Genomic DNA, 26,299 nt, shown 5'->3' on the forward strand with positions numbered 1-26,299 from the left:
TGATACATTGCTGCTGCTGCTGCTGTTGCTGTTTATTACGGGTCATAAGCCTGTGTTCCAAGATACCAGGATGTTTTCATAATAACTTTCTGCAAAGAGGTAAGAGTGGATTCATGTTTGCAAATTCAATTTGATGGGAACCGAGATACTTTCCAGTTGTTTTGTCATAATTTCATTTATAACAACTTTCTACCTGAAGTTGGAGATATAATGCATAAGATAATAAAGTAATAATGTAGCATGCAAGGTTATTGTGGTATAGGATCAGTGGAAGTTCTAGACATTATGAACACTACAGAAATATAAATCGTGAAACAATTTGTTGTTGCGAACTGCAGGAAATGGGACTTGAATTTTCTCAAGTGCAGTTTTTTAAACAACACATTTTTCAAAAACACAGTCATAGTATGGATGTTGGGTTTTCTTTGTCGAATTTTTGAAATATGGAGATGCAATAAGAGTGTAGACTAGAGAAAGGCGGGCTTCGGAGATGAAGCTACCTGTTTCAAGCAGAGTATGAAAAATTGCAGTGTTACCTGTAAAGTAAAAATTAGAAAGCACCGCAAAAAACTTTTGTGAATTATATTTTTGTATTAACATAAAGCAAGTTTAGGGCATACATTCCAAATTTTTTTTACTGCTTGATTACAAGACTGTACTTGAATGCTGCGACCATGGGTGTGAGCATTTCTCCACTCCACCTCCCAGTGCTATAGAAGCGTTCTGTCTGCTTTTTCGACATACCTTTTTGGCTTTGGAAACAAGTGGCTTTTCACTTGGTTTGAGATCTGGCCTGAGCAGTGAATGCATCAAAACATCCAACTCTGATGCCCAAAACAGTTCTTGTACACCACGTGATGTGTGTTGTTAGATTTTCTGGAAGTACAAAGAGGATTTCTTCCTTCATTATTCTGCAACATTTGTTTTGAATGTCTTTTGTTGCAGCGAGTTGCTTTCTTACGTGATCTCAGTGTTTCTGGCATCTGCTGTATCTCAAGTTTAAAATAATTCAGACTGTATGTGGTGGTTTCATTAAAAATAGTTCAGTGCATCTGAACATTGTTGGTAAAATTCATTCATGGCTAAATACTTGTCAGTTCATATCTTTTCTTCAGCCTGTCTGAAAATTTTACCAATGACACAGACAGCATTCCATTTCATCTTTTACTATGAGTGTCACTGCTCCCTTCCAAAACTGTTGGCTCACAGTTTATGAACTCTTGGTAGATTATCACCACAAACAAAATAAGTTTGGGATCAAAATTTGGTGTGATGTTGAGAATTACGGCACAGATTTTGGACTTGGCGAGACGTGACATAAATCCAGCAAATTGAACGTATTTTTCCTGCACAATAATTTCACAATCAAGGTGCCACTTACATGACACTACAGTATCAATTTTTATTAGTTTATATGATTTTATTTACTTTCTAATTAATCCCTTCCTTCCCAACTCTGAAGGGAGTGCTACAAGCTGCAGTACAGTTCCCACATGAAGAATCAGAAAGTGTGTGGCTTTCAGTTAGATGAAACTTGTACCACAGGATATCCACACTAAATGTCAAATTGCTGTAGTGGAGCACATAGAATGTTTCTTAATGATGAGTCGTCATAAGACATTTCTGTTGTGAATAAATAAGAAAACACTAACCAGAGGGTGGGGGAGAATCATTTGATACGAAGAAACTGAAAACTGCAGGTTTTCTACAGCAAATTAACTTTATGAACTGCTTTCATTTTTCACACTCTGATGATATTTTATGTTGGAAGTCCATTCACTACAATAATAATAATATATTTGTAGTTTCCTATGGAATAGGAATGGTTAGCATTCAAATATGGTTATTCCTCAAATAAATCGTCCCTTGAGAGTTCCCATGAAGTATTAAGGGAATTGCGTCTTCCAGAAAGGAACAGATATTTAATGTCAGGAGTCCATGCAAACAAGACCAGTTACATACATACTTGAGAAACATTTTAAGTTTTCAGATTGGTTTGCAGGATTATCCTCTTAAGAGATAATGTGTTCTTCTTCAATGGATGATTGAAGTTGCTAGTGAGCGTTAATGAGCTCACAGTGCAGAAAACAGATGCTGTGAACAAACTTATTTGTGTCCTGTGACATCCTGGAGTGGAGTACGAAAAATATTAGAAAGTATTTGAAAAATGTGCTGTTTAAAAATATGGGAAAATTAAGAAGAAATGTTGTGTCCAGAGCTCTGTATTTATGATCTATGGGACAGCAACTATTCAGTTGTGATGATAGTGACCTGGAAGTTTCCAATTCCTGTGACTTACTTGGTAGTGTCCATCATGTTGTAACAGAGTAATTATCTTGTCATACTTTTGTTCGCATCTATAGATGCATTTTGTTGAGTTAATAGAGTAAAAAGGTAAAGTAGTAATTAAGTATTTGGCCTGTTGTAGAGTTTGTTAGCTTCAACTTTCATAATATTTCCAAAGATACGAGGCAAGTGACATGAAAATAGTAAATTGCTCCACTTTTTTTAGGATCTTACGAGATTTACAGATGTAAATATTTGCATTCTATTTGTCATATATCGATCTGTATAGGTTTTTCCATATTACAAGGTGCTGAATTTTGGCAAGTCAGTTTTAGCAAATTTTTGTATCATTAGTCTCCTTGTCATTATAGCATGTTCTATTTTCTTTTACTGTTCACTGTATCAGGAGGGAGTGGTCTGGTCAAAGTTTGATGGTTATTTGGATCTTACTCCTGCCAGTTCCGTATAGAGCTTTAACTTAGACTGCAGTTTGTAACACATGATAACAAAGCCATTTTGTCCCTTTGATGTTTTATCACATATTGTCAGTATGTCATTAGTGAAATTTGGAACCCCATGACATGATATCTGTATAAATCATAGTAACTTTTTCATTTGATTTTATGTCCCATTTCTCTATATGGCACAAACAGAATGACATAAATTTCAAATGTTTTGAAATCACCTTCTCTTCAGTTTCTGAAGTAAATGTCTTTTCTGCACACCTTCCCCTAGCCAGTGGTATCCTGAATAGTACACTTAAATTCATCACTTATCTCATTATTGCTGTTTCTGGTTGCTGATAACATATTTTACTTTTGAACCTGTATAGAGAACTCCCTAATCCATGGCTTATAATTTGCAACTTCTTTTCCAACAGATGGCTTTAAAAATATGCCATTCAAAGAAGAAAATCAAGTGATGTTACTTCAGCATCCTTTATCATGTGACCACTTTCATTTATTGTGGGCTTTGCAGAGGGAAAGTAGAATTCAGTTATCATCTTCAGAATGTTGGTATTCTGTACTTTTTGCAGTTCATTGAACATTTTTCCTGTTCAGTATTACCATATCTTTGTGGGCAGGTTAGCAGCAAAGTACTTTGCTGTTATCATTGACTGATCATTAGGTTAATTCATTTTTAGACATTTTGTCCAGTTTCCAAACTTCTGTTCCTGAATGTCTTGTATCTTAACCATGTTTTATTCTTCATCCGTTCTTGATTGGTGTAACGTGTTTTCCATATTTCAGAGTTTACTTTTTTTTGCTACATCCACATCACAACTAATTGTAATCCAGTGTTTGTGGAATTGCTGCAACTTTGGGGATTCCCACCAACTTTAAGTTGTGCTGGCATCTGAAATTGTGCACTATCTTCATTTTCAGACATGTATGTTAAATGTATCCCAGTGATAATATTTTTCATGTATAAAAAAAACACGAAAGCAACTGCTATGGCCTCATTAAACTTTCACATAATTATTGCCTCTATTCTCAAAAATGAGTAGAAGTAAATACGTACTGCATATTGTTGGTTTAGAAAAAATTGTTAGTTTAGAAAAAATCTGTGGGACTCTGATAACTTTGTAAAATAATTTCCAGCTGAATGGAATCGCAAAAATGCTCTGTTTCTAATTAAAAGGGTAATTATAATCTGACCATAGCAGTGACAGTAATGTAACCTAGAATAGTTGTTCTACACAAGACACAGATTGTTGTGGAAAGGATACAAAAGTATTACTTTGTGCCATGTATGCCTCTTATCCATTTTGCTGCTTGAAGTCAGGTCCTGGACATCTGAGGATAATAATGTTTGTTGGAAGAACACAAAATGTGCACAGCGTACATATACAGTGTGGTGGCGACGTTATCTGCAAAGTACAACTGTTGGGAGATTTCTGTATATGCAAGTGACACTGTGTCCATAATCTCTTCAATGTCAAACACTATAGGTAAACATATTGACAACAGTTTACATTCACTCAAGCAACAAATTGTGGCGATGAAAAGGTTCTTCTTGGAGCATCTGTCACATCTGACACCAAAGAATTATGGACATCAATATACAGGCCAAGGGTGCCAGAGATGCAGCTGTTGGGAAATTGGGTAGTGTATTAAGAGAACAATATTATCTTTAATAATGTTAAGTTCGATCCATGAAGTTCCGTGTATACAGCCGTAACTAGTTTGTCTCTTCGTCTGATACAATAAAGGCTTTGAAATGCTCAGCTATTTTCTGAATGAGCTGTAAACACACAGCCCATGCACCTCCAGCAGCTGCCGGCTGTACAGTCAATCTTCAGGACTTGCTCAGAAGATGGCTGGATGTTTCACAGTCTTTAATATATCAGAAGAGGAGATGAATTGGTTGTGGGTGAATTTTCAGATTCATGGACCAGGAAACAAGCTACAAGAAGATTCGTTACTGTGGTTAATTTTATTGATCATTAATGATGCTACCAGCAGAACTGTTCTGGACAACAGCTGTGATGAAGTAACACTGTACTCTTTTTTTTCCCATTGCTGCATGTCTTGTCAAGAAAACAACTTGGTAACAAGTGATACCTATTGGTGTCACCAGCATTGCAATATTTTGTTGAAAAGAATATTTTGTGTGTTGCAATAATTTTCTGGTGGTATTCAATGCATTGTCATAAACATGCAGCAGTGGTGAACTGCACTTTGTTCATATAGTTGGAAATATTAAAGGAAACAAAAGCTCCTATGTATTACTGCAGGGAGTCAACTACAAAATTTACAGCAAAGAAAAACACTGTGCATCAAATAAAAGAAATAATAGAGGTCCTTCAGTAATCTTTAGTGAAACTTCTTTAAACATGACACTATTTGTGTCCAAAGGACCAGTATTCTAGTGTATGCTGCAGATTTTGTTACCACAGAGGGGTGGCAGAAAAAAAGTTACATACTGTCGGCATAATGTTAGAACAAAGAACTTAATAACAGCAAAATAAGATCAAGGACTGACAACAGTTTGTAACTCTGGGCTGTATATGTATCCTCGATCACATTGTGGCCTGTTATGGCATGTGGAAATATGCTCCAATGTAGCAAAATGTATATGGAATTGCTCAGAAATACTGAATTGCTTGAAACCACTAGTTGTATGGAAAACTTATACACCCAATGATAAACACCCATGACCACATATTAGATTTCATTAAGTGAAAGTTGATTATTGAACTTAAAGCCAGAGAGCAATATTGTAGGCAACTCCATGTTTTCACACAAACTGGGATGATGACAGTATCACTGTAGTTTCTTCACACAGAAGCATAAAACCTTAACGAGTCTTACTGACCTCTTGAAGTCTTGTGCTCATCGCGATTCATACAGTCATTTGCTGTAGTGCTCTAACTTAAATCTTCAATCGTTGAATCAGGCTGCCAACTCATGTCGTTTGATGTTGGCTTGATGTTCTTCTTTAGTCAGCTTGTATTCTAATAGGCTGAATTACTTCAGGGACATTGTATATGTCTGGAAACAATTTATACAGGAACATATTTTAAGAATTGCTGAATTTTTCAAAGTACCTGGCATAAATGCAACAAAAGGCAAAAGTTTCATTTTGCTGTTTACTGTGGAAGGAATGTACAAGGTGCGATAAAAAAAGTAACGAATTTTTGTTTTGCTTAAAGAATGTTCATTTAATCATAAACTTTGTTCCCATCTAAATAATACACCCTCCCCCATATAATACACTCGTGCCAGCGCATTTTCCAATCGTGGAATCACTTCTGGAACTCAATTTTTGTTACTGTGTTCCAGCGACGGTGGCAAAACAATGTCCACTCAGGTTTCTCATCAGCATCGCGAATAGAAGGAAGTCGCAGGGGGCCATGTCCGGAGAATACAGTGACTGAGACAATATACTTTTTTTGTGTAAACCACCTTTGAGGTGGTTTATCGTGATGGAATTTCCACGCGTGGTTTCACCACAGTTTTGGTCGTTTCTCCAGATTGCTTCACGCAAGCCTGATTGTATTGCCTATTGACTGCACAACCATAAAGCAGGAACTCGTGATGCACTATCCCTTCTTAATCTAAGAAAAAAGTGAGAACCTTTATATGTGATCGAATTTTTACTGTCTTGGGTCTTCAGGTAGTTTACACTGGGACGATTGGGCCTTCATTTTGACGTCATAACAATGTACCCATCTTTCGTCACCTGTTATAACCTTCTAAAGAAGTTCTGGATCGTTGTCAACTTCATTCAGCAATTACTGAGCGACGTCTATGATAATCGTTTTTGTCGAATTTCAACAATTTCGGAACAAACTTCGCTTCTTCGCGTTCCATACATATATCTCCGGGGGAAAAAAAATTGCTTGGCGTGATCAAAGGATATGCCGTCATAAACAGAAACCTTTAGTATACTGATTAAGCTATCTTCCAGAAGCTCTTTATTTTCATATTGTCATCAGTAATAGATTTGCCAGCGCGGTCGTCGTCTTTCCGATCCCTGTCACTCGTAAACTCTTTGTCTTAACAGTGGATTCGCCAAAAGCCACAGTCAACATTTAGAATGCGGTGCTGCACTGTATTCTTATTATTTTTTCTTCAAGCAAAATTTAATGCTGATCCTGTGATCTCACTTTTTCGGTAGTAAAATTTCGTAGAACACTTGAAAAAACGTATAATCATTTCGACTATCAACAATAACTAAATATTCAAGACTGCAAAAATGCATACGCACATCAGAAACCTGTGTACCAAGAAGATAAAGTTTTGAAAATTAGATGTATAAAGCCAGCGAAATTAAAAAAAAATTCATTTACCATTTGATCACATCACGTATTTAGAAAACTACGACTGAGACCACAAATAAAAGTGCAAGGGCTACATAGGTTTTGAACAGGGTCTGAACTTCTTTACGTCTATTTATAATCCGCCATTCGTCTTCCAAAATGTTAAAAATAATTCATACACATAGGTTTAGCGCCCCCCCCCCCCCCCCTCATATCCTGTCGTACGTGCGCCCTGGTATAGATGGATATGTAGTGTTCATATATGATGTGGCATATTGTATAAGAAAATTTGATTTGTACATAAGTTAAAATGTTATACAGTTAGTTAGGCCTCACGACACTCGCAACACGTTTCCATTGCTTTTGTGACTTAACGCACTTGCTCCCTGGAATCGTCGAAGAAGAAACTCTGAAGCAGCTCCATAGTTTGGAGTCGCGTTTCTACTGTTAGATATTGTTATCGCACACATACATTTCTATGCATGTATGTGGATAAATGAATTCACTTGGTTGAAGAGAAGAACATGTCTGTTAACATTTTGTTGCAGGTCTTTCTGTATGCACAACAGCTTCAGGTCCAATGAGGGAAAAGAACACAGCTTAGTAACGAATTTTAACGATCAGCTAGAATATTACATTGACGTGTATTAAATTTCCCGTTTGTAGAAATTTACGAATCCCTTGTAAAAACAAGTTAATGGCAATTCGTTTAGAACTGTTGAAATTTTCGTTCAAACTAGATCCTTATTCTTTAGTTGGCCTCTGCTTTGGTTTTGTTATTTTTAATGGGCAATTTTATATCGTAACATTTGTGAATCTTGAAGATTCTAGGCAAAGGTCCCGAGTTCGAGTCTCGGTCCGGCACACAGTTTTAATCTGCCAGGAAGTTCTTAGGTATTTCAAATTAATCAATGCTGTTCACCTCTTTGAAGAAGTCTTATTTGACACTGAAGTCAAATCGAAACCAGAGAAAATTAAAATGAACCTTTCGGCGTGCCACATTTGTACTGCTATTCAGTTTTGTGGTTTTTGTTTTTCCTTCGTAAACTGTGCACGTCTATGTGGCAGTTTGTCGAGATTTTTCACTTTGCTAGAAGGGGTGCAATGTAACCTCATTAGACTTCGCAGGGTAGACAACTAGCTTTTTCCCTTCGGGTACTCTTTGTCGCACTAAAATCCAGAAACCACAAATTTAACTGAAACATCTGCATGGTATCGCAGAGTAATAAGAGTTGAAGATGCCTTTAATGCAGCACTGCTATACAACCGACAGACATTTTTAATTTTACTTCTTAAGTCAAATTACGGCCTACGTCAGTCGACCGTACGCAATACATTATATATGGCCAACTGACTCACGCCATATTTTACGCAAAATTAAAAATGACTTTCATGGCTGGTATTTGTACCTGTAGTGAATTTTGTCTTATGGACAGTAGGCCGTGTTCAAAGGCTTATTTATTTGCTAACATTTCGTCACCTTATGCGAGACATTCAGCGGCTGTGAAGACTGAAAAGCACCATAACAAACGCCAGTGCGTTTACGTGATCTGGGCAACGGTCTGATGACGTCGGGGCCCGACAGTTGCGTGGCGACGTATAAACAGTTGGGCTTGCTGACCGAAGTTCGGAACTCGCGGCCTAATATCCATAAAACAAAAATCACCAATTAGCTTGTGTGTGTGTGTGTGTGTGTGTGTGTGTGTGTGTGTGAAATATTTTGAGGTGAGGTGTTGCACAGCGATTAAAGTAGGTCATCGCCTGAGGAGATGAGCAGCTGTTTCAAACTTCAGTATTGCGTATGTTATAAGTACTGGGAAATTGCTCCTTTGGCAAAATGTGATATCGTAATTCATGTTTATTTTGGAAAGATTACAATTTTAGTATACTCGTCTGTGTAAAAAAAAAAAAAAAAAAAAAAAATCTGGAAACAGTAAGTCTTACATACACCACAGCTCCTTTCCTAAGTAGTTCGTTCGCAAACAGAATTCATAATCTAACAGAGAATGATTTGCAGTTCGTTTTTGAATCAGCACGACCCCACCGAGCTACTGTAAGATAATCACTGCTAGACTGGGGAAGACTGCTACATCCGTGTGAAAGTGCATATGACAACCGGTACCGGTTCGAGAGCATTTTTCTAAACAAAAGACTTTTCCTTTCCCTCCTCACTCCCTCCCCCTTTTTCTCCGTAAACTTTTACTGTTTTCAGTTTTCGCAACTAATTGCGATACTACACAAATCTTGCACTGTGGCGCCCCAAGCAGCGGCTTGTCCCCCTTGGGGTCTTAAATCGGCCGTGATCACAAATCTCCAGATCTGTTACCAAATCTTTGCATAGCCGGCCGCTGTGACCGAGCGGCTGTTCTAGGCGCTTCATTCCGGAACCGCGGTGCTGCTATGCTCGCAAGTTCGAATCCTGCCTCGGGTATGGATGTGTGTGTGAGATGCCTTTAGGTTAGATAGGTTTAAGTAATTCTAAGTCTAGAGGACTGAACGTCGCAAGTAGAGACTGGAGAATTTCTTGTGTTTCTAGTATTCGATGAGATTTCATTAATTTTGGTCTGTATTCGATAAGTCGTGGACCGATATTTCGGGTGTGGGTCTCTATGGTTACCGGGCCTTAGGATTACTTCTGTTAAATTTAGCAATTATTTGTTAACGTGAAAGTTTTTGCCTGAGTCGGAGTCCACGTTAGCTGCGGGTCGCTCTATACGTGGTTAGATACGTCACTTCGAAAGTATCAGAAAGACGAGTGAAACACCTCCAATAGGACCATTCCCAATAACGATAGTTTTCCATGCCCAACATTGGGATGGATGCCTGCCAGCGACCGAGAACTTCAAAAATTTAGCTCATTATAGGTATCGGACAAATGAAGACTACCAGCTTTGCTGTAAAATTATTGACCAAGGAAAATTTCTTCCACAATTACTATTTAAACCATCTACTGTAGGTCGAGCCCACTCCGTTGTACCGAAATAACAGAGAAATTTCACTACCGCTACCAACCTGTCCTTTGAGAAGATATTAGTTTTAGTCCACATACAGTTTTGACGAGCGCGCATCACAATGTTGCCCAGGGATTAAGCTTAGGAGGTGCGGGGTGGCGGCAATTCGTGTTGATTCCGCTGTGAACCACGAAATACTTTTAGAGATTTCACATCAGATGGCTCTGTGTGAACTTTTCTGACTGTTGATATTCATTACATTCATCTTCAAACTGGTAATGAATTTGTATTTTTGGTAGTGCTAGATGTTAGTTTGCATTGTTTCGTTTTTACGGGGTGAGTGGTGTAGCTTCTCTTCAATGCGTACGCCTTCACAGCGCTCAATAAAAAATTAACTTTAAAAGTTTGGTTCACGCATATAAACAAAGTAATCCTGTCGTTTCGACTTGGGCAAATGTTTTTAGTCGACCATAGTCTTTGTATTTTTTCGGACCTTTCCTTTTTTAAAAAAAGTGTCATTTTTCGTTAATCACCACTTTCCAGTGCCCTGGTCGGGAGAAACGCCGAATCCGATGAAAACAGCCCTGACTTAACAAATTTACCTAAGGAAGACTTTTTTTTGTAGACTGAATTTTATGTGGAGGAGTTCACCGAGCCACGTGACGAATATGTTATGTTACCTTGCATTCGCAGCTCAACCATTTTGGAGCTGTGAAAGATTCCAGTTTTCCTCCAATTCTTAATTAATGAGCAACGCTTTGGGGTAACGACCACGTGCACGGAAGTGGATAACTCCCAGCTAGGTCTTTTTTTATTTAAAGAAACCTTTATCTTCTTTTAAAACACCCAATCTCTCTCTCTCTCTCTCTCTCTCTCTCTCTCTCTCTCTCTGTGTGTGTGTGTGTGTGTGTGTGTGTGTGTGTGTGTGTGTGTGTGTTTTTCCCTCACTTCAGTGTTGTTAACCTGTTAGAATCTCTTATTGAGGATCACCACCTTTAAAATACATGACGGGCATTGACTGAAGAACAACTTAATCAATCGCACCTGGTGCATGCATGTATCCTCGGGTTGAGAGTGCTCAGTTCAATCGACAGAGCGTCTCTTCATACATTAATGAGTTGAAGGCGTGTTATTCTCCGAGACGGGTGCTGAGTTACGCAGAATTACATATTTACATCGAACTTCGCTCTCGTTCTGCAGTCTGTATTGCAACTGCTTAAAGTGCATAAAAGGCGAAAAGTGGCCGTGATCGCCACAGACGAGGAAATCTTTTCCTCTCAAAATACGAGTGCAGCCAGACCGACTGTAATGGAAATGAAATATAAATTTAATTTTTTATGTTACAGTAAGTGGGTCGGGTGGAAGTTAAGTGTATGATTGTATACTGAAAACTGAATATTATTCATTCTGTGCAACCCATCCTTCCAACTTGGTAGTTCTCTATATCGTGCAATAGATTCACGATGGAAATCTTCGAATTCTGGTTTCAGAATTTCTCGTGTCTAACGAATGCTCAGCTATGTTAAATAATTATATTAATCATTTTACAAGTCTTTTATTACTATTCGACAGGATGCGAAAAATGTGCGTTTAAAAGATAATTTCGTAGTTACTGACTTCGAACGATGAAGTTAGGAAAAATTAGCAGTGACAAGAATTCATGCATAAATTTTAAATTTACAGCATAGTTCAAGACGAACATTTCTACAGACCACTTAAGATGAATTTGTCGAAACTCTTAGGACTTCTGTTATTGAAGAAATTTGTCTGTCTCTTACAAAGATAGGGACTAAGAGTAGACTATTTTATGTCGCTAGCCTAATGAAGAAGAAAACTCTGTAACACGTATCTTGCCTCCACTTAAAAAGCTTAAGTGCTGTGACACTGAAGTGAACATGCATATGCCTAGTGCATCCGCAATAGCTCGTCAAATACTGTCCTGATACTGCATTCATAAGCAAAGAAAAGGACGTTTCCAACCCTAAGGTCGGGTTGAACACACTGCTTGTAGCTAATAAAATTTGATAATGCCATCAAGTTTACTTTTTATATGTCTGATTCATCAGCGTTGTCTTTGGTAGAGCTCTTGGTTGTATCCGTTTTGCCCGCATCTCGTGGTCGTGCGGTAGCGTTCTCGCTTCCCACGCCCGGGTTCGATTCCCGGCGGGGTCAGGGATTTTCTCTGCCTCGTGATGGCTGGGTGTTGTGTGCTGTCCTTAGGTTAGTTAGGTTTAAGTAGTTCTAAGTTCTAGGGGACTTTTGACCACAGCAGTTGAGTCCCATAGTGCTCAGACCCATTTGAACCACCGTTTGTATCCGTTTTGAAGATACCTGAACAGATAAGCCAAGTGGCTTACGTTCTGTAGTGCCTGTATTATACTATTACTTGTTTGCGATACTTTATTGAGGCGAGATCTATTTGGATGCCTGTTTTCCAATTGACGATTAGTATTTTTGGGCGCCAGTAAATTATATTCCTCTTAGCTTCAGTCCTTTTCAGCTGTTGTTGGCCCCCCTCCCATAGTTGTACTCTTAAAGCGTATATTGTGTTCAGTAGCTTTCGAGGCAAAAACTGATTTGATGTAGTAATTTCAAATGGCTCTGGGCACTATGGGACTTAACATCTGTGGTCATCAGTCCCCGAGAACTTTGAACTACTTAAACCTAACTAACCTAAGGACATCACACACATCCATGCCCGAGGCAGGATTCGAACCTGCGACCGTAGCGGTCACGCGGTTCCAGACTGAAGCGCCTATAACCGCACGGCCACCCCGGCCGGCTGTAGTAATTTGTTACCGTTAGTGTATACAGTACGCTTTCCTTCCACGTCATTAGTGGCACCTGTTAACGAGTTTTGTCATGCTTGCCAATTTCAGTCTATATAATATGACAACGTAATCATGGCTACCGATCGTCGTATCAGTATTTATTGCAATCAAGAAAGTACTTAACGTTGGAGGTATTATCCTATATGGTTGATATTCGCCATCTGAAAGATATATTAAAACAACAGTTCTTTTGTAGCGGATGTTTCACAAAAAAAAATTGAGAACTCTTAAAGAGAGCAACGTGCCGTGGTGTAATGCGTACTAATGTTTGTGTTTAAATTTTTCACTGCTTATCTGATAGCTTGAACATCTCCTCCAAGCGATTATTTTCGCGGAAATTGAAGGCCAACGGTGGACTTAGACTCCGAATTCTCTCTTGTTACGAAGCTTAATCATTTGTAAGATCGCACTAATGCTGCTGAGAAGCGTACATTTTATCATTAAAAAGTAATAGCTTCAGCATCACAGTAACCAACAAAGGTTACGCGGTCCATTGCCTACTTGTAGGAAACCCAGTTGAGTTTGTGAAATATTGCCCTGTTCGTATTTTATGAATAGTTGCTTATTTTGATTTGGCTCCTGCATGGTATATTGTGTGTTCATTACATGTGGCGAGTTAAAAACTACCGGACTGTGACACGATCGCGGATACGCTCCTTTCACGGTCATTTGGCTACCAACTGTTTTATAATCCATCGGTTGTTCGTGTTAGCGTGAAATATTTCTTTGTTGTCTTGGTGCTCTTTTCAGAAGCAAGAAGCTAATGTATATGACAAGTTTAAAATTGGAGACAAATATTGCTTCTCAGAACTAGTCTCTTTTTTTTATCCTTGTCAAAGTACCCAGGAAGCGTCTGTTTGATCGCCCCTCTCCTAAATTCCGGTGTAGCATTTGCGTAGGACTGGCAGCAAAGAAACTCTGAGGCACTAATAACGCCGCTATTATTGAGCGTTCTAAACCTAAAACTAACTCGAAATTAAGGAGGATTCTATTATTTCTTCGTGAAATGTTATTCAGACAGCATTGTGGGTAAGCAAATAGAGAAGATCCAGTGGCAACGTGCAGCCTTTAAAGTCCGCTTCTTAGGAGATGTGCTCAGATGGCAATTGAAAGAGTAATACCCGCGAATGCTAAGGTGTTCAGATTCGAGTCACCATGTAATACAGTTGCACGAAACGTGTTTGTGTAGAGGGGTGTTGTTGAAGCTTTAATTCGTTAAAATAAAGCCGTTTTATGCTGCAGCTGCGGGAACAACCTTCGGAAATGAAATGATCGTATAGCGGAGGTCGAGACTCCATGTGATAATTGTTCGCTGCGTGGTGCGAGCCTTTAAGTTGGCGTCTTCGCGGTGAAGATGGGTTAAAGTGAAAATGATCTCCAACCATGCCGGGAAAAAAAACTGATCCACAGGCAGCGACCCTGACCCGTAGACCACGAGCTGCGGACCTCAATTCGGAATAGCATATAGATCTTTCCCGATGAAATCAGCTGGTTGTTATTTTCGTATTGATCTGTGAAGATTTCAGTTGTGGGACAGCCTTGTATAAGAAATACTCATGGGCTTTTCCTGTGGCGTAAGAAGCCGTGGAAACTGAAGTTATTAAAGAATGAGTCCAGATCTTCAAGGTAGTTAAGTCCACTTTTACTTTCAGCTCGTAAGTGCGTCTTCATAAGTCGCTGTAATTCCATGGCAGTACGCGCTTGTTAACTGGCCACTTTTTCAAATATTTAATGTGATAACTGAAATTTTAAAATGACTATAAGAATGAACAAGCTCCGCCGATATATACGCTTCATGAGAGATTTCAGCAAAGTTTTTTTAAACCATCAAAAATGATGCCATAGTCCACGATAAGTAAAATACCCTGTCGAGTGTTAAACATTCGTAGTAAAACAAGAAGAATTAAACACATACTGTGTTCGCTGGAAAATTTGACGAACGCTCTCTGCAGCGACAGAAAATTGCTTGAGTCTCTATTTTAAAAACGAAAGGCGATTATGAAATGTGAATTAGGGCCGGGGTTACTTTCTGAAACGTGCGAAAGTATTTCAAATCTTCAAAATTACTGAAACCGTTTTCTCTCCTTCGTTGAAAACCAATATCCCCCTATCAGAGAGAGTTTCATTTACAACAATATATAATTTCTCAACACGTATGTTTTAAGTTTCTAAATAAATTCTACAAAAAATCAAACTACGTCAAGATAACTATAGTGCCTCTAAGCATGATCATTAAAATCAGTTCTTTATTTTAATGAAGGCCAAACTTTTTTCGTGAATTAGGCGAAATTTTCACGTCCAGAAGCGATCAGAGCACAATCACTTGTGGAACAGGAAAGCCAATGTAGGCTTCCATTTGTACACTGCCGGCGGGAGCATTCTGCTTAGCAGTCAAATGACATTTTATTGCCTTTCGGGACGTGCCAATACTGCACAAAAAAATGTTAGTTATGATGATGCGAACGTGAGGACTATACCCAGTCTCGGAGCGGGAAATCTTTGAGTAGGCGCCGGGAATCGCTGCGCAGCAACAGAGGAGGGATATTGACTTATATAGGACTGTAGTGCAAGTTGAATACCTCTCTCGTATATGCTATTGTTTCATTCTTGAAATCCTAGTGCTTTACTGCGAATACATAACGCTAGACAAAACAAACATACTGCAAAATAAGTGCTTGACTATAGTTGTGTTCACGGTAGTAATAGCACTAGAAATTTGAAGCCAGGTAACCGAGATACGTATATGATAAGCTGACAGGGAACCAGAATCACTGGCGTTATGCACATAAAGGCTTGTCACTTCGCAACTATTGATTGAAACGGCTCAATAGTCTTCAGTTTTTATTCTCCATTGAGGGTGATTACGAGCAGGCGTAGCTGATTTCGCCAGATTAGCATGCGGTTTTAAATTTCTCGTTTTCCCCAAATATCTTATGAAGAAATCGTTATTGCTTTTGTGGTATCACCAGTGATGTCTTGTGCCATTTTTGGTAACGGTATTTGCTCACGTTCATATAACATATGTGACAGAAGGAAGTGGAGCAGAGAGCAAGACACACAAGCTTGTTTCAGGATGAGAGTTATTTTAAACCAGTGCTCGTCGCATTAGGTCTCACGTGGTTTCCCTAAATGATTTAATACGTATGCCGTGTTGGTAGTTATGAAATGAACGCCGTCGATTTCAACTATTTTCAGTGTTTTAATGAACTTAGTCATCGATAGAGAAGTAAACCAAATTCATCGTTCCATCGGCGCTATTATTTGTTTGCTGTCCTGATATTTTTTTAGGTGTTTGGTACCCTTGCATGTGTTTATATTATTCAGGTAAACTAGGTTTGATTCAAATACTCTTGGGATTTCCTGAGAAACTTTTGGAGGACAGCCAACGAAATTGTGCAGCAACGTTATTTTAATTTTGCAGTTTCGAACCAAAGATGATGATAAAAATTATTTTGAAAAATGTTTAACAAGTAGTCCTTGGCGAACTAGTGAGAGATGGGGAATAAGGAATAATTACTACGGTATTTAGTTGAGTATAAAATGACAATCTCTAATACTTGAATCTTTTTCCATAGTTATACAAGTTTATGCTGTTTTGTCAATGCAACCACTAATTATGCTGTAGCCATGACTGATTTATCTTCTTCCCTACAATTTAGCATGAGCTGTAGTCATATACACCTTTCGCCCCCCACTCTCAACACACACTTGACTTCATGCACCTCCACCCTCTCGCCTTCCCTACCTTTTGCCTACCCCGTCCTCTGTCTTTTGCTCGCTCTATCCCCTGTAGCGCACTTCACTTCTGCCCTACCCCTTCCCCTGTAGCGCACTTCTGCTCACACCTATCCTCTTTAATTCCATTAAGCCCCCCTATATGCTCTTTTGCCCTGCTAAACCCTGTAGCACCCTTTTGCCTCCCCTCCCCAACCCCACTGTCGCCCTTTTGCCTCCCCTCCCCAACCCCACTGTCGCCCTTTTGCCTACCCTTCCCAACCCCTTTTGCCTCCCCTCCCCTAACCCACTGTCGCCCTTTTGCCACCCCTATGCCCATAGCGCATCCCTCCCCTCCCCTGTAGCGCATCCCTCCCCTCCCCTGTAGCGCATCCCTCCCCTCCCCCGTAGCGCATCCCTCCCCTCCCCCGTAGCGCATCCCTCCCCTCCCCCGTAGCGCATCCCTCCCCTCCCCCGTAGCGCATCCCTCCCCTCCCCCGTAGCGCATCCCTCCCCTCCCCCGTAGCGCATCCCTCCCCTCCCCCGTAGCGCATCCCTCCCCTCCCCCCCCCCCCGCGCCTGTAGCACACCACTCCCCAACGCCTCTGGAGCCCTTTTGCCCCTCCCCTCCCCTCTCCAACGCCCGTAGCGCACCCCTCCCCTCCCCTCTCCTCTCCTCTCCTCTCCTCTCCTCTCCTCTCCAACGCCCGTAGCGCACCCCTCCCCTCTCCTCTCCAACGCCCGTAGCGCACCCCTCCCCTCTCTCCTCTCCAACGCCCGTAGCGCACCCCTCCCCTCTCTCCTCCCCAACGCCCGTAGCGCACCCCTCCCCTCTCTCCTCTCCAACGCCCGTAGCGCACCCCTCCCCTCTCTCCTCCCCAACGCCCGTAGCGCACCCCTCCCCTCCCCTCCCCTTTCCTCTCCAACGCCCGTAGCGCACCCCTCCCCTCTCTCCTCCCCAACGCCCGTAGCGCACCCCTCCCCTCCCCTCCCCTTTCCTCTCCAACGCCCGTAGCGCACCCCTCCGCACCCCTCTCCAACGCCCGTAGCGCACCCCTCCCCACCCCTCTCCAACGCGCATAGCGCATCCCACCCCACCCCACCAACCGTAGCACACCGCACCTCACCTCTCTCCAACAACCATAGCGCATCTCACCTCTCTCCAACAACTGTAGCGCACCTCACCCCACCCCACCCCTCTCCAACAACCGTAGCGCACCTCACCCCACCCCACCCCTCTCCAACAACCGTAGCGCACCTCACTCCACCCCACCCCTCTCCAACAACCGTAGTGCACCCCACCCCACACCTCCCCATCGTCCGCAGAGCTCTCCGCCCCTCCCCAATGCCTCTGGCGTCTTTTTGCCCTTCCCCCCCTACCCAACGCCTCTGGTGCCCTTTTGCCCTTCCACCCCACCCCCTCTTGCACCCTGTTACTGCTCCCTCTAACACCCTTTGCCCTCCCCAACCCCTTTGTTGCTGCCCCTATGAAAATTCTTCTTGCACCCACGCTGTTGCCACTCCTCCTCAAAAGCACCCCTGCGCCCTGTTTCTGCCACCACCCACCTCCCAAGAACTCCTCTCGTGCTCTTTTGCCCCCTCCCCCCAAGAACTCCCCTTGTGCCCTTTTGCCCCCCCCCCCCCCCCCCACCCTGTCATTTCCCACAATCCCCCTCTTGTCATCCCACTGCTCCTTTCTTCCACTCTTCTTTTGTTATGCCACTCCCCCGCCCCAGCCTCTTGTCATGCCACTCCCCCCACCTCTTCATCGTTTTGCAATGATCCCCTCTCCACCCCTGTCTCCTCTATCTCCCTACCACTCAGCTTTGTTCCATTGATTATTTGCTTTCTCACACACAGTTGTGATCCAACTCTTCCATCGACTCTTCGACATCTTATTTTTTTTCTTCATAAGTAACACTGCTGCAGTACAGTAAATATTTCTTCTGCGCACACACACACACACGCACGTTTGAAACTAATGTCCAGTTGTGATTAAATGAATACATAGCATTTTGTTTTGTACAAATTCAGATAACTTACAAATAATTTATTTTTGTGTTGCATTTGCTTATAAATTGTATGTACATGATGGTTGAATAAATATATTTTAAAACCAAATGTTTTGTTATTTGTTATTCATTATATAATCCTATTCTTACTACACGCCACCTTGCAATGTGCACCAGATACTGATTAATTAAGAATTCAGTTACTGTGAAGTGTAGCATTCTAACTGTAAAGTTAAAACAATCCAATATGTGCACTTTAATACATAATATAAAATTTATCCCTGCATTCAACAGTTTACTATGTAACTGTGAAGTTTGTCACATTCATTAAATAACGGTGTTGTTGGGGAGACTAGAATGCATATAAATTAAAAATGAAGTCCCTATAGAGAAACTTCGGAAGTAGATAGAAAATAATTGTAAAAACTGAGTTGTTATATACGTGGAACAAAGAGGTTTGTTGGGATTCATTTTGTGTTTTAACGATGGCTTCAATTTGCAATTTTTCCAACCTTATAACTATGAGCAATAAAACTGCTGAAACTAAGCTTTATTTCATCTTTAGTTCAGTAGGGAGGGAGGGCTTTGAGATGTACAGTATTGTCTTAAGAGACTGCTCTGTGGAAAACTGGGTGCTTATGAGAATATATATATGATGGCCAAATTATGTTGTTAAAGACAATTGTATTTGTGTGTAGATCTATATTGACATTGTGTCAGTGTGGACAAAAATGTTTTGATTCAAGAGTAGTGTGAAATGGGGAAAAATAATAGATAATTTTGAGAGAATGTGTATACCTGTTCCATCATCTTCAAAGCATTTCATTTGTCATCATTTACGGAAACCTTCCAGTTAATTAATGGAAATCACTCACTGGCTCACTCTGCTATGGGCCGAACAGTTCTCAACCAAACTGTGTAGGGAGGAAGAACTAATGGCTACCTTAATACATGCCTGAAAACATACTTATGCCTTATAAATAATAAAGAAAAATGAATGAAGGAAAACAGGATAGTGGGAAATGTCCATTCTAGAATAGTTCGCAGGTACATCAAGTTGCATACGGTGAAAAATGCACAACACATATCACTAAATTCTTGGTACAAAAGTCAAAAATTGAAAGTTATGACAAGCATTCACATTTTATGTTTTGTAAGTTTTCTCTGAGTGGAATGGTGATCTGACCACCAGCCCCTTGATATCCAATATCTATTCCAGATCATGATGACCAAGTTAATAAGTGGATCTGTCAGTTGTGATAGTGTCACTTGTTTCTATGGATCATCATTGAGCATGAATTTTTTAATGTAATTCTCTTGTGCTTAAGAGGAAAAGAAAGAAAGAAAAAAAAACAACACAAGAGTTGGTGCAATGAAATTCAACAAGTCAAAATTAATTTCTGTTTCATCTCATTGGGATGAATTTACTCAATATACATTGTCAGTTCGTAAAATATGGGCAAATATTCATTACTTACAGAAAATAATTCTGCTTTCACGCATGTGGTATCTGGTTCATATATTGTAGTTACCGACGCCAGTAGGATAAAAACACACACACACACACTTTGATGGTTAAAAGTAGAAAATTTTTAAATGTGAATTTAAAGAAGCTTGTGAACAAATGAGGTGCCAACTGTACAGGGCACTCCAGGAGGAATGGTCAATGTTCAGGGATATGACAGGAACGATCATTTGTCGCAAAAAGTCTAGTAAACATGAGCTGTGAAAGGCATATCTTAAATGGCTATGAGACTTCTTTGTCTTCAATACTGAGCAACAAATTTCTTCTACTGCAAGTGCTCTGCTTTCTATATGGACCAAAACAAGAAAAATATTATCCATTAGATAAGGGCTCTAAATTTCATACATTAAAAGCAATGAGCACTTGTTCAGCTTCAAGACTGTGAACACCTCTCCTACACAGAACAAGTGTTCATAGCTCTTAAGGTATGTGTTTTAGAGCCCGTGTTTACTAGACATTTTTTTCTTGTTTTGTTCCATTCTACATCCTCCCAAAATACGAAAAGAAAAGAGCTTGCAGTAGAAGAGATTTGTTTCACAACATCGAAGATCCCATAGCCCTTGAGGTATGCACGTTAGAGCCCATGTTTACTACACTTTTTTGCTTCAAATAGTTGTTACTGTAATATCCCGAAATATTGACCATTCCTCCTGGGATGTCCTGTATTGTATTATGGCAATGTTCGGCTACCTGTGGCTTATGTTCTATTTGTGAAAATGCAATAGAAAGCCATTTCCGTGTGGATATGTTTCTGCATTAAAGTTGTAAAAATTTATTCATTATTGTTACTTTTGTTTGCACATTCAAGTATAAATATAAGGTTTTAAATGGCAAGGCACTATAATATTGTGAAAATAGAAAGAAAGTCGTAGTACTTGGTGGAATTCATCAGGAACAGTAACACCACAACCTTCTCCACCCCCACCCTGTCCCATTTTTCTGAGTTGGCAATGTGAGCTAGATAGTGGTAGCATACAGTGTCCAATAGTGAAGAATAATGCTGTTGAAAGGAATGATTGGGGTTATGTGCCATGTCTATGCATGAGAAAGATATCATTCAATGTGAAATTATAAGCAGCTTGTGTGCAAGAAACAAATCAAAATTATGTTTCTAGTCCACTCTAGCTTTTCAGCCAGCACTTCGTTTTATATTTCAATAAGTTGTGGTACCATATATGTGAAGACAGTCCTATCAGTGCTATCTGTTTTTGTTATTCTAGGCTCACTCTAACAGTAGTTCCAGAATTTTTTTGTAGCTTGTATCGGATAATGAAAGGAGATAACTAATGTTTATAGGCAGAAGTTCCAGCTGAGACAGAAGAAACATACTATTTAAAAACGTTTCAAACAGACTGACTTATGTAGCTTACTTGTGCATGTAGGTGCTCGGGAGGCAGCTGCTGTAAGACAGAGAGAGATTTTATGTACAGTCACTTTCATTATGTGTAATGTTCAGTGTAATCTATGTTTAATTTTCCTTTAGGTGGCAGTTGCTGTGAGGCCGAGAGAGATTTTATGTACAGTTGCTTTTGTTATGTGTAATGTACAGTGTAAACTATGTTTAATTTTCCTTTAGGTGGATGACAGAAATAAAATACAAGGTGGATGACAGAAATAAAATACATAAGAAATTTTAAATAAATATTGTCATTGTTTATAAATTATACTTAATGTCCTTTTCTTTATTGTTGCAGCATGCTTCCTTCAAGAAAGTGACATGTTTATGGATGCACTGAATGCTTCCACTAAGAAGGAACCTCGTAAGAGGAAAAGACGTATCAGTAATAGTAAAGATGTTCCTGAGCCAAAGAAAGATGGTACTGGAAAAGATGAAGAGTGCAGTAGGGATACCACACCACCAGAGTCTCCTGTACCTGATGAGAACAAATCTCCACCCATTGTGAAGCCAACATTTAAGGTAAATGAAAGAAGAAAAATATTAATTTGAGACTGACAATGAAAAAAATTCCCTTGAGAGTGACAATGAAAAACATTCTGAGTGCCAAATCTGTTGTTTGTCAAAAGAAGTAAAAATAATGTATGTCTGTATTTAACACATTTTTACCCAAAAAAGTCATTCTAATATTACTAAATTTTGCTACTTGCTGCATCACCACAAAAGAAAAAATAGTGAGACAAATTAGAAAATAAATACGTTTTTAGGAACATTCTAAGTCCCAGGAAGATTCTTTTTGGTTTTACAAGTTGATTTTTTGCATAGGGGATAACAGTAACCAGCTACAATTAATGATAGTATTCATTTACACAAACAGTACTGTTGCCAGATTTGAATTGACAGTTTCATTTTCAGGCAGTTGTTCATGTTTATATTACATTTATTGTTTCTTACATTAGTTGTTGACTGTTTCTCCACACAACTTACGTAAAGAACAACAAATGTAGTATCAACATGAGCAGCCATCTGAAGATGAAACTGTTGGTTCTGAGCCGATAATGGTGTTAATTGTGTAAATAAATAGTGTTATTAACAGTGGATGGTTGCTGTTTTCTTCTTTGTAAGGATCAAATGATCTTTTGTACAGTCTCATAAATGTCAGGAAGGAAGTTTTTGTTTCATGATATGACACACTGTGTTTTATTTGCAGTAACAGAAATTTAATAAAATACAGCATTACATTTTTAACTAGTTGAACAGCAGTCAACAAAAACACTTTCATATCTTGTAAATTTTGGAACTCCAGAGGAAAGAACAGCTTGGCACAATGACCATGCACTATCTACTAACGCATGCTTTGAAGACTTTCTCCGTGTTTTGGCACATGAGTTAGGCCTAGGGACTTGCAACAGACTACTGAGAACACAAAACCACTGACACTGTTTTGTGAAAAAATGGCAATTAGAAAGTTTTCCATTACCTCTTTTCAATTCTTAGGACAGTTTCAGCGGGAAATATTAAAATTAATGTTTATATTTTCTTATTATGTTTATAGTTTTACCAGGATACTTTGGAAACTGATGATGATAAACCATCGGAAGATAATCCAGAACGTGAACGAAACATGAACATTGAAACTGAAGCTTCAAAGGATAAGGAAGATGAGGAGAACACAAAATGTATGTAAATTGCATTAATATGTGTTGTACTCTTAGAAGTTTTTGGTTTTTGTGTGATTTCCTAATAAAGAGAACCTGTTATTTCAGCCACTGCAGAGGAAGTAGAGGATGTTTTGAAAGTTCCATTAGAAGAAAGTGAAAACAGAATAGTTACCAAAGAAGAAAATTCCAATGAGAGTACAGATGAAACCCAAAGTGATTCTTTGGAGGAACACTGTGTAAGGTTGCCAAAGGGTGTTCTAATTTATCATAAAACAAGGAAAGGGCCAAAGAAAAACGTGCGATGGAAAGCTGAGAAAGACCTGGAAGATGTGCGGTTCTTTGAATTGGATGAAACTGAAAGAGGTAAAACATTTAACAAGGATACTAATATTGGTATACAATAAAGACTACCACATGGGAAGCACTATGATATACTCATTTTTTTTTCCTTGCAGTGAATGTTACAAAAAATTTTATGGATATGAAGCAGATGGAAAGATCACACGAAAGAGAAGCTTTTCTTCTTGCAAGAAAACTGCGTAAGTAAAAACCTACTCATTGAAAATAACAACATTTTTGTCTAAATGATCCATTGTCTAAAGAACAAATTTTATGTTTTAGCTCAGGACGATATCATGGAAGAGAAAACTACGTGGCAGCCTTTAATACCCATTGATGTACCTACAAATTTAGTTGAACCAGGTAAAAATAGCAGGGAAAAGGAAATACAGTATGCTCGCGAGAAGATTGTTCTTCAAGCGCTGTACTTCAGCAGGAGTATGTAAGTGAAGCACTGTGTTATTTGTCTTTAAATTGCTCTTTGAAACGTACTATGACATAATTTTGATTAAAATAATGTGATATCATTTCTGTATTACTGTATTCTTAATAAGGATATGTACAGTGAAGATTTTTAATACTTTTTTCTTTTTCACTTTAGGATACCTGATTCTCCAGCAGAGCCCGATATGGAGATTCATGCAACCACAGATCCTGTAATCATACCATTAGATGATATCACTGGCAATCCTGATAGTGTGAATGATTTCCAGAACACACCATGGCCAGAACCTAAATTGGCCCCTCCATCCCCTCCTCATCAATATCCAGTACCCCAGCCACAATTTCCAACCTTCCAACAGCCTCAGCAATTTCCCCCTCAACCTGTGTTCCCACCACAACAAAATATACCTCCTGCAAACATGACACCACCTGTAGGAATGATGGTGCCTAACTCCATGAACACAGGTGGAGGAGACTGGAGGGTAAATTTTACAACCATTATCCAAATATTTTGAACGTTGTTGAAACATTATTTTATACTGACTAATTTGTTTTATTTTTCAGACTGGAGATGGAAAAATTGTTCCTATAAATGAAATGCCTGTCCCAATGGACATGTATAATCCAGGAATGCCACCAATGAATATGGGAATGCCACCAAACATTCCTGGCCCAATGCCTGAAATGAGTTTTGGCATGATACCAGATGAAATGAATCAGGGTGCACCTTATCCCATGCAGGGTTTTCCAATGGCAGGTCCACCAAATATGTTTGGTCCATACCGAGGTGGTGCTCAAGGTCACAATATGCGTGGTCATAATATGGGAGGTGGAGGACGAGGAAGGGGTGGACGAGGTCAGTGGTTCAACCCCATTGGTGGTGGTGGTGGTGGCGGCGGCGGTGGCGGAGGTTGGCAGAGAGGTGGACGTGGAGGTAAGTTCGCTGCATCATTATATCTTCCAGTATAAGTAGAATTTTAAAGAAGGATTGGACAGCAAGGTTCAGAAATGGCAGCTTAATGATCTAGCAGTCATTTTTAACAGTGTGTCATTTGTAATGTGCTATACCTTACAATCTGTTCATCTTGTTTTTGCTGCTGAGAAAGGTTATGATTCTACTGATAACATTCATTTCAGACTTATTCAGTTTTCATTTTCATGGTTTTGTTTTCATTTTCATTGTTTGGAAAATCATTGTTTCTACTTCCAACACTGTCGTAAATAAAAATAAATTCAGGTGCTCTATTACATATGTATTTGGCTTTTCCACTTCAAGTTTTTACTGGATGCTGAATTGTAACAAATAATATTTTCTTTTCATGTGATTTTGGCACAAACATTTAAAAACCAATAATTATTGATGACATGTTTCTGATGTACCCCTGTCAGCCCAAAAATATTAAGACTGGATTAATAAACTTGTGCATCACATTAACTTGTATATTGGGAGTATTTTCAAAGAATTGACCCTTCATCTGAAATTCTGCACTTTATTGTTTTGTGATAGGTTCACATTGATAACACCATGTTTCGTTACCTGTGATAATTTTTTCCAGGAAATAATTGTTCACATTTTGCACTTGAGTCAAGTCGCAATAGGCATCCATTCTTCATTTTTGTTTGAAGTCGCAGTGTGTGGGAAAAACGATGCACAAATTTTTCTCTTGTTCAAATGATTTTGGAGAATGTCATGAATAATTGATTTAGAAACGTGGCTCCAAAGTAATTTATGAAATGCCACAGCTGCATATCTGCTTCTCAACACTTCCTACTCACAACTGGCTGGTCAAATGCATGCCTGTTAGTAGGGCTGTTGATAAAATAGTGATGTATCAAAACTTTTTCCAAAAATATCGATATACATTGGTGGTATATTTTTTACTATATATTGATATTGAAATGGCAATATCGAGTGTCGGTATTTTTATTTTATATTATATTTTTTTCACAATTTGCAGTAAATATACGAAATTGTTCTCTTTAAATAGTAGTAGAACATAATGTTACTTAGGAGTCTTGCTACTTTTTGACTTCCCATCACATTCAGTCTTTCTCTCTGACTGTGTGAAGGATGTATAGGTGGCACAAAGAAGAAGCCCGATTGCAATGGGGGATGGTGGTGAGAATGGAATAACGAGATTTCCAATGTGGAGAAACAGCACACCAGTTGTGTTAAAAAACAATTTTTAACACAATTAGTTTGCTATTTCTTCACATTGGAGTTCTTCAAAAACAGTTGCTGAAAAAGATGACCATAATCTAAATGACAAGATTGGCTTTTGTGGTGGATGGAGACATGTGAGGGGATATGCCGACATAATCAGTGCTCAGCACTACCAACAAAAACTGCAACATTTAACTTCGCCACACAACTT

General features: G+C 39.4%; 1 protein-coding gene across 1 annotated transcript in view; it reads left to right on the forward strand.

Annotated features, from left to right (window-relative positions):
- LOC124798060 (histone acetyltransferase KAT6A) overlaps positions 1–26,299 on the forward strand; it is a 105,128-nt gene that overhangs the window by 73,533 nt on the left and 5,296 nt on the right. Inside the window, 7 exon segments of the mRNA XM_047261289.1 lie at positions 21,779–22,002; positions 23,036–23,159; positions 23,247–23,504; positions 23,597–23,680; positions 23,763–23,922; positions 24,082–24,406; positions 24,489–24,858. Of these exon segments, the coding sequence (XP_047117245.1) occupies positions 21,779–22,002; positions 23,036–23,159; positions 23,247–23,504; positions 23,597–23,680; positions 23,763–23,922; positions 24,082–24,406; positions 24,489–24,858 (1,545 nt within the window).

The sequence above is a fragment of the Schistocerca piceifrons genome, chromosome 5 (assembly GCF_021461385.2).
Source record: "Schistocerca piceifrons isolate TAMUIC-IGC-003096 chromosome 5, iqSchPice1.1, whole genome shotgun sequence".
NCBI lineage: Eukaryota > Metazoa > Arthropoda > Insecta > Orthoptera > Acrididae > Schistocerca > Schistocerca piceifrons.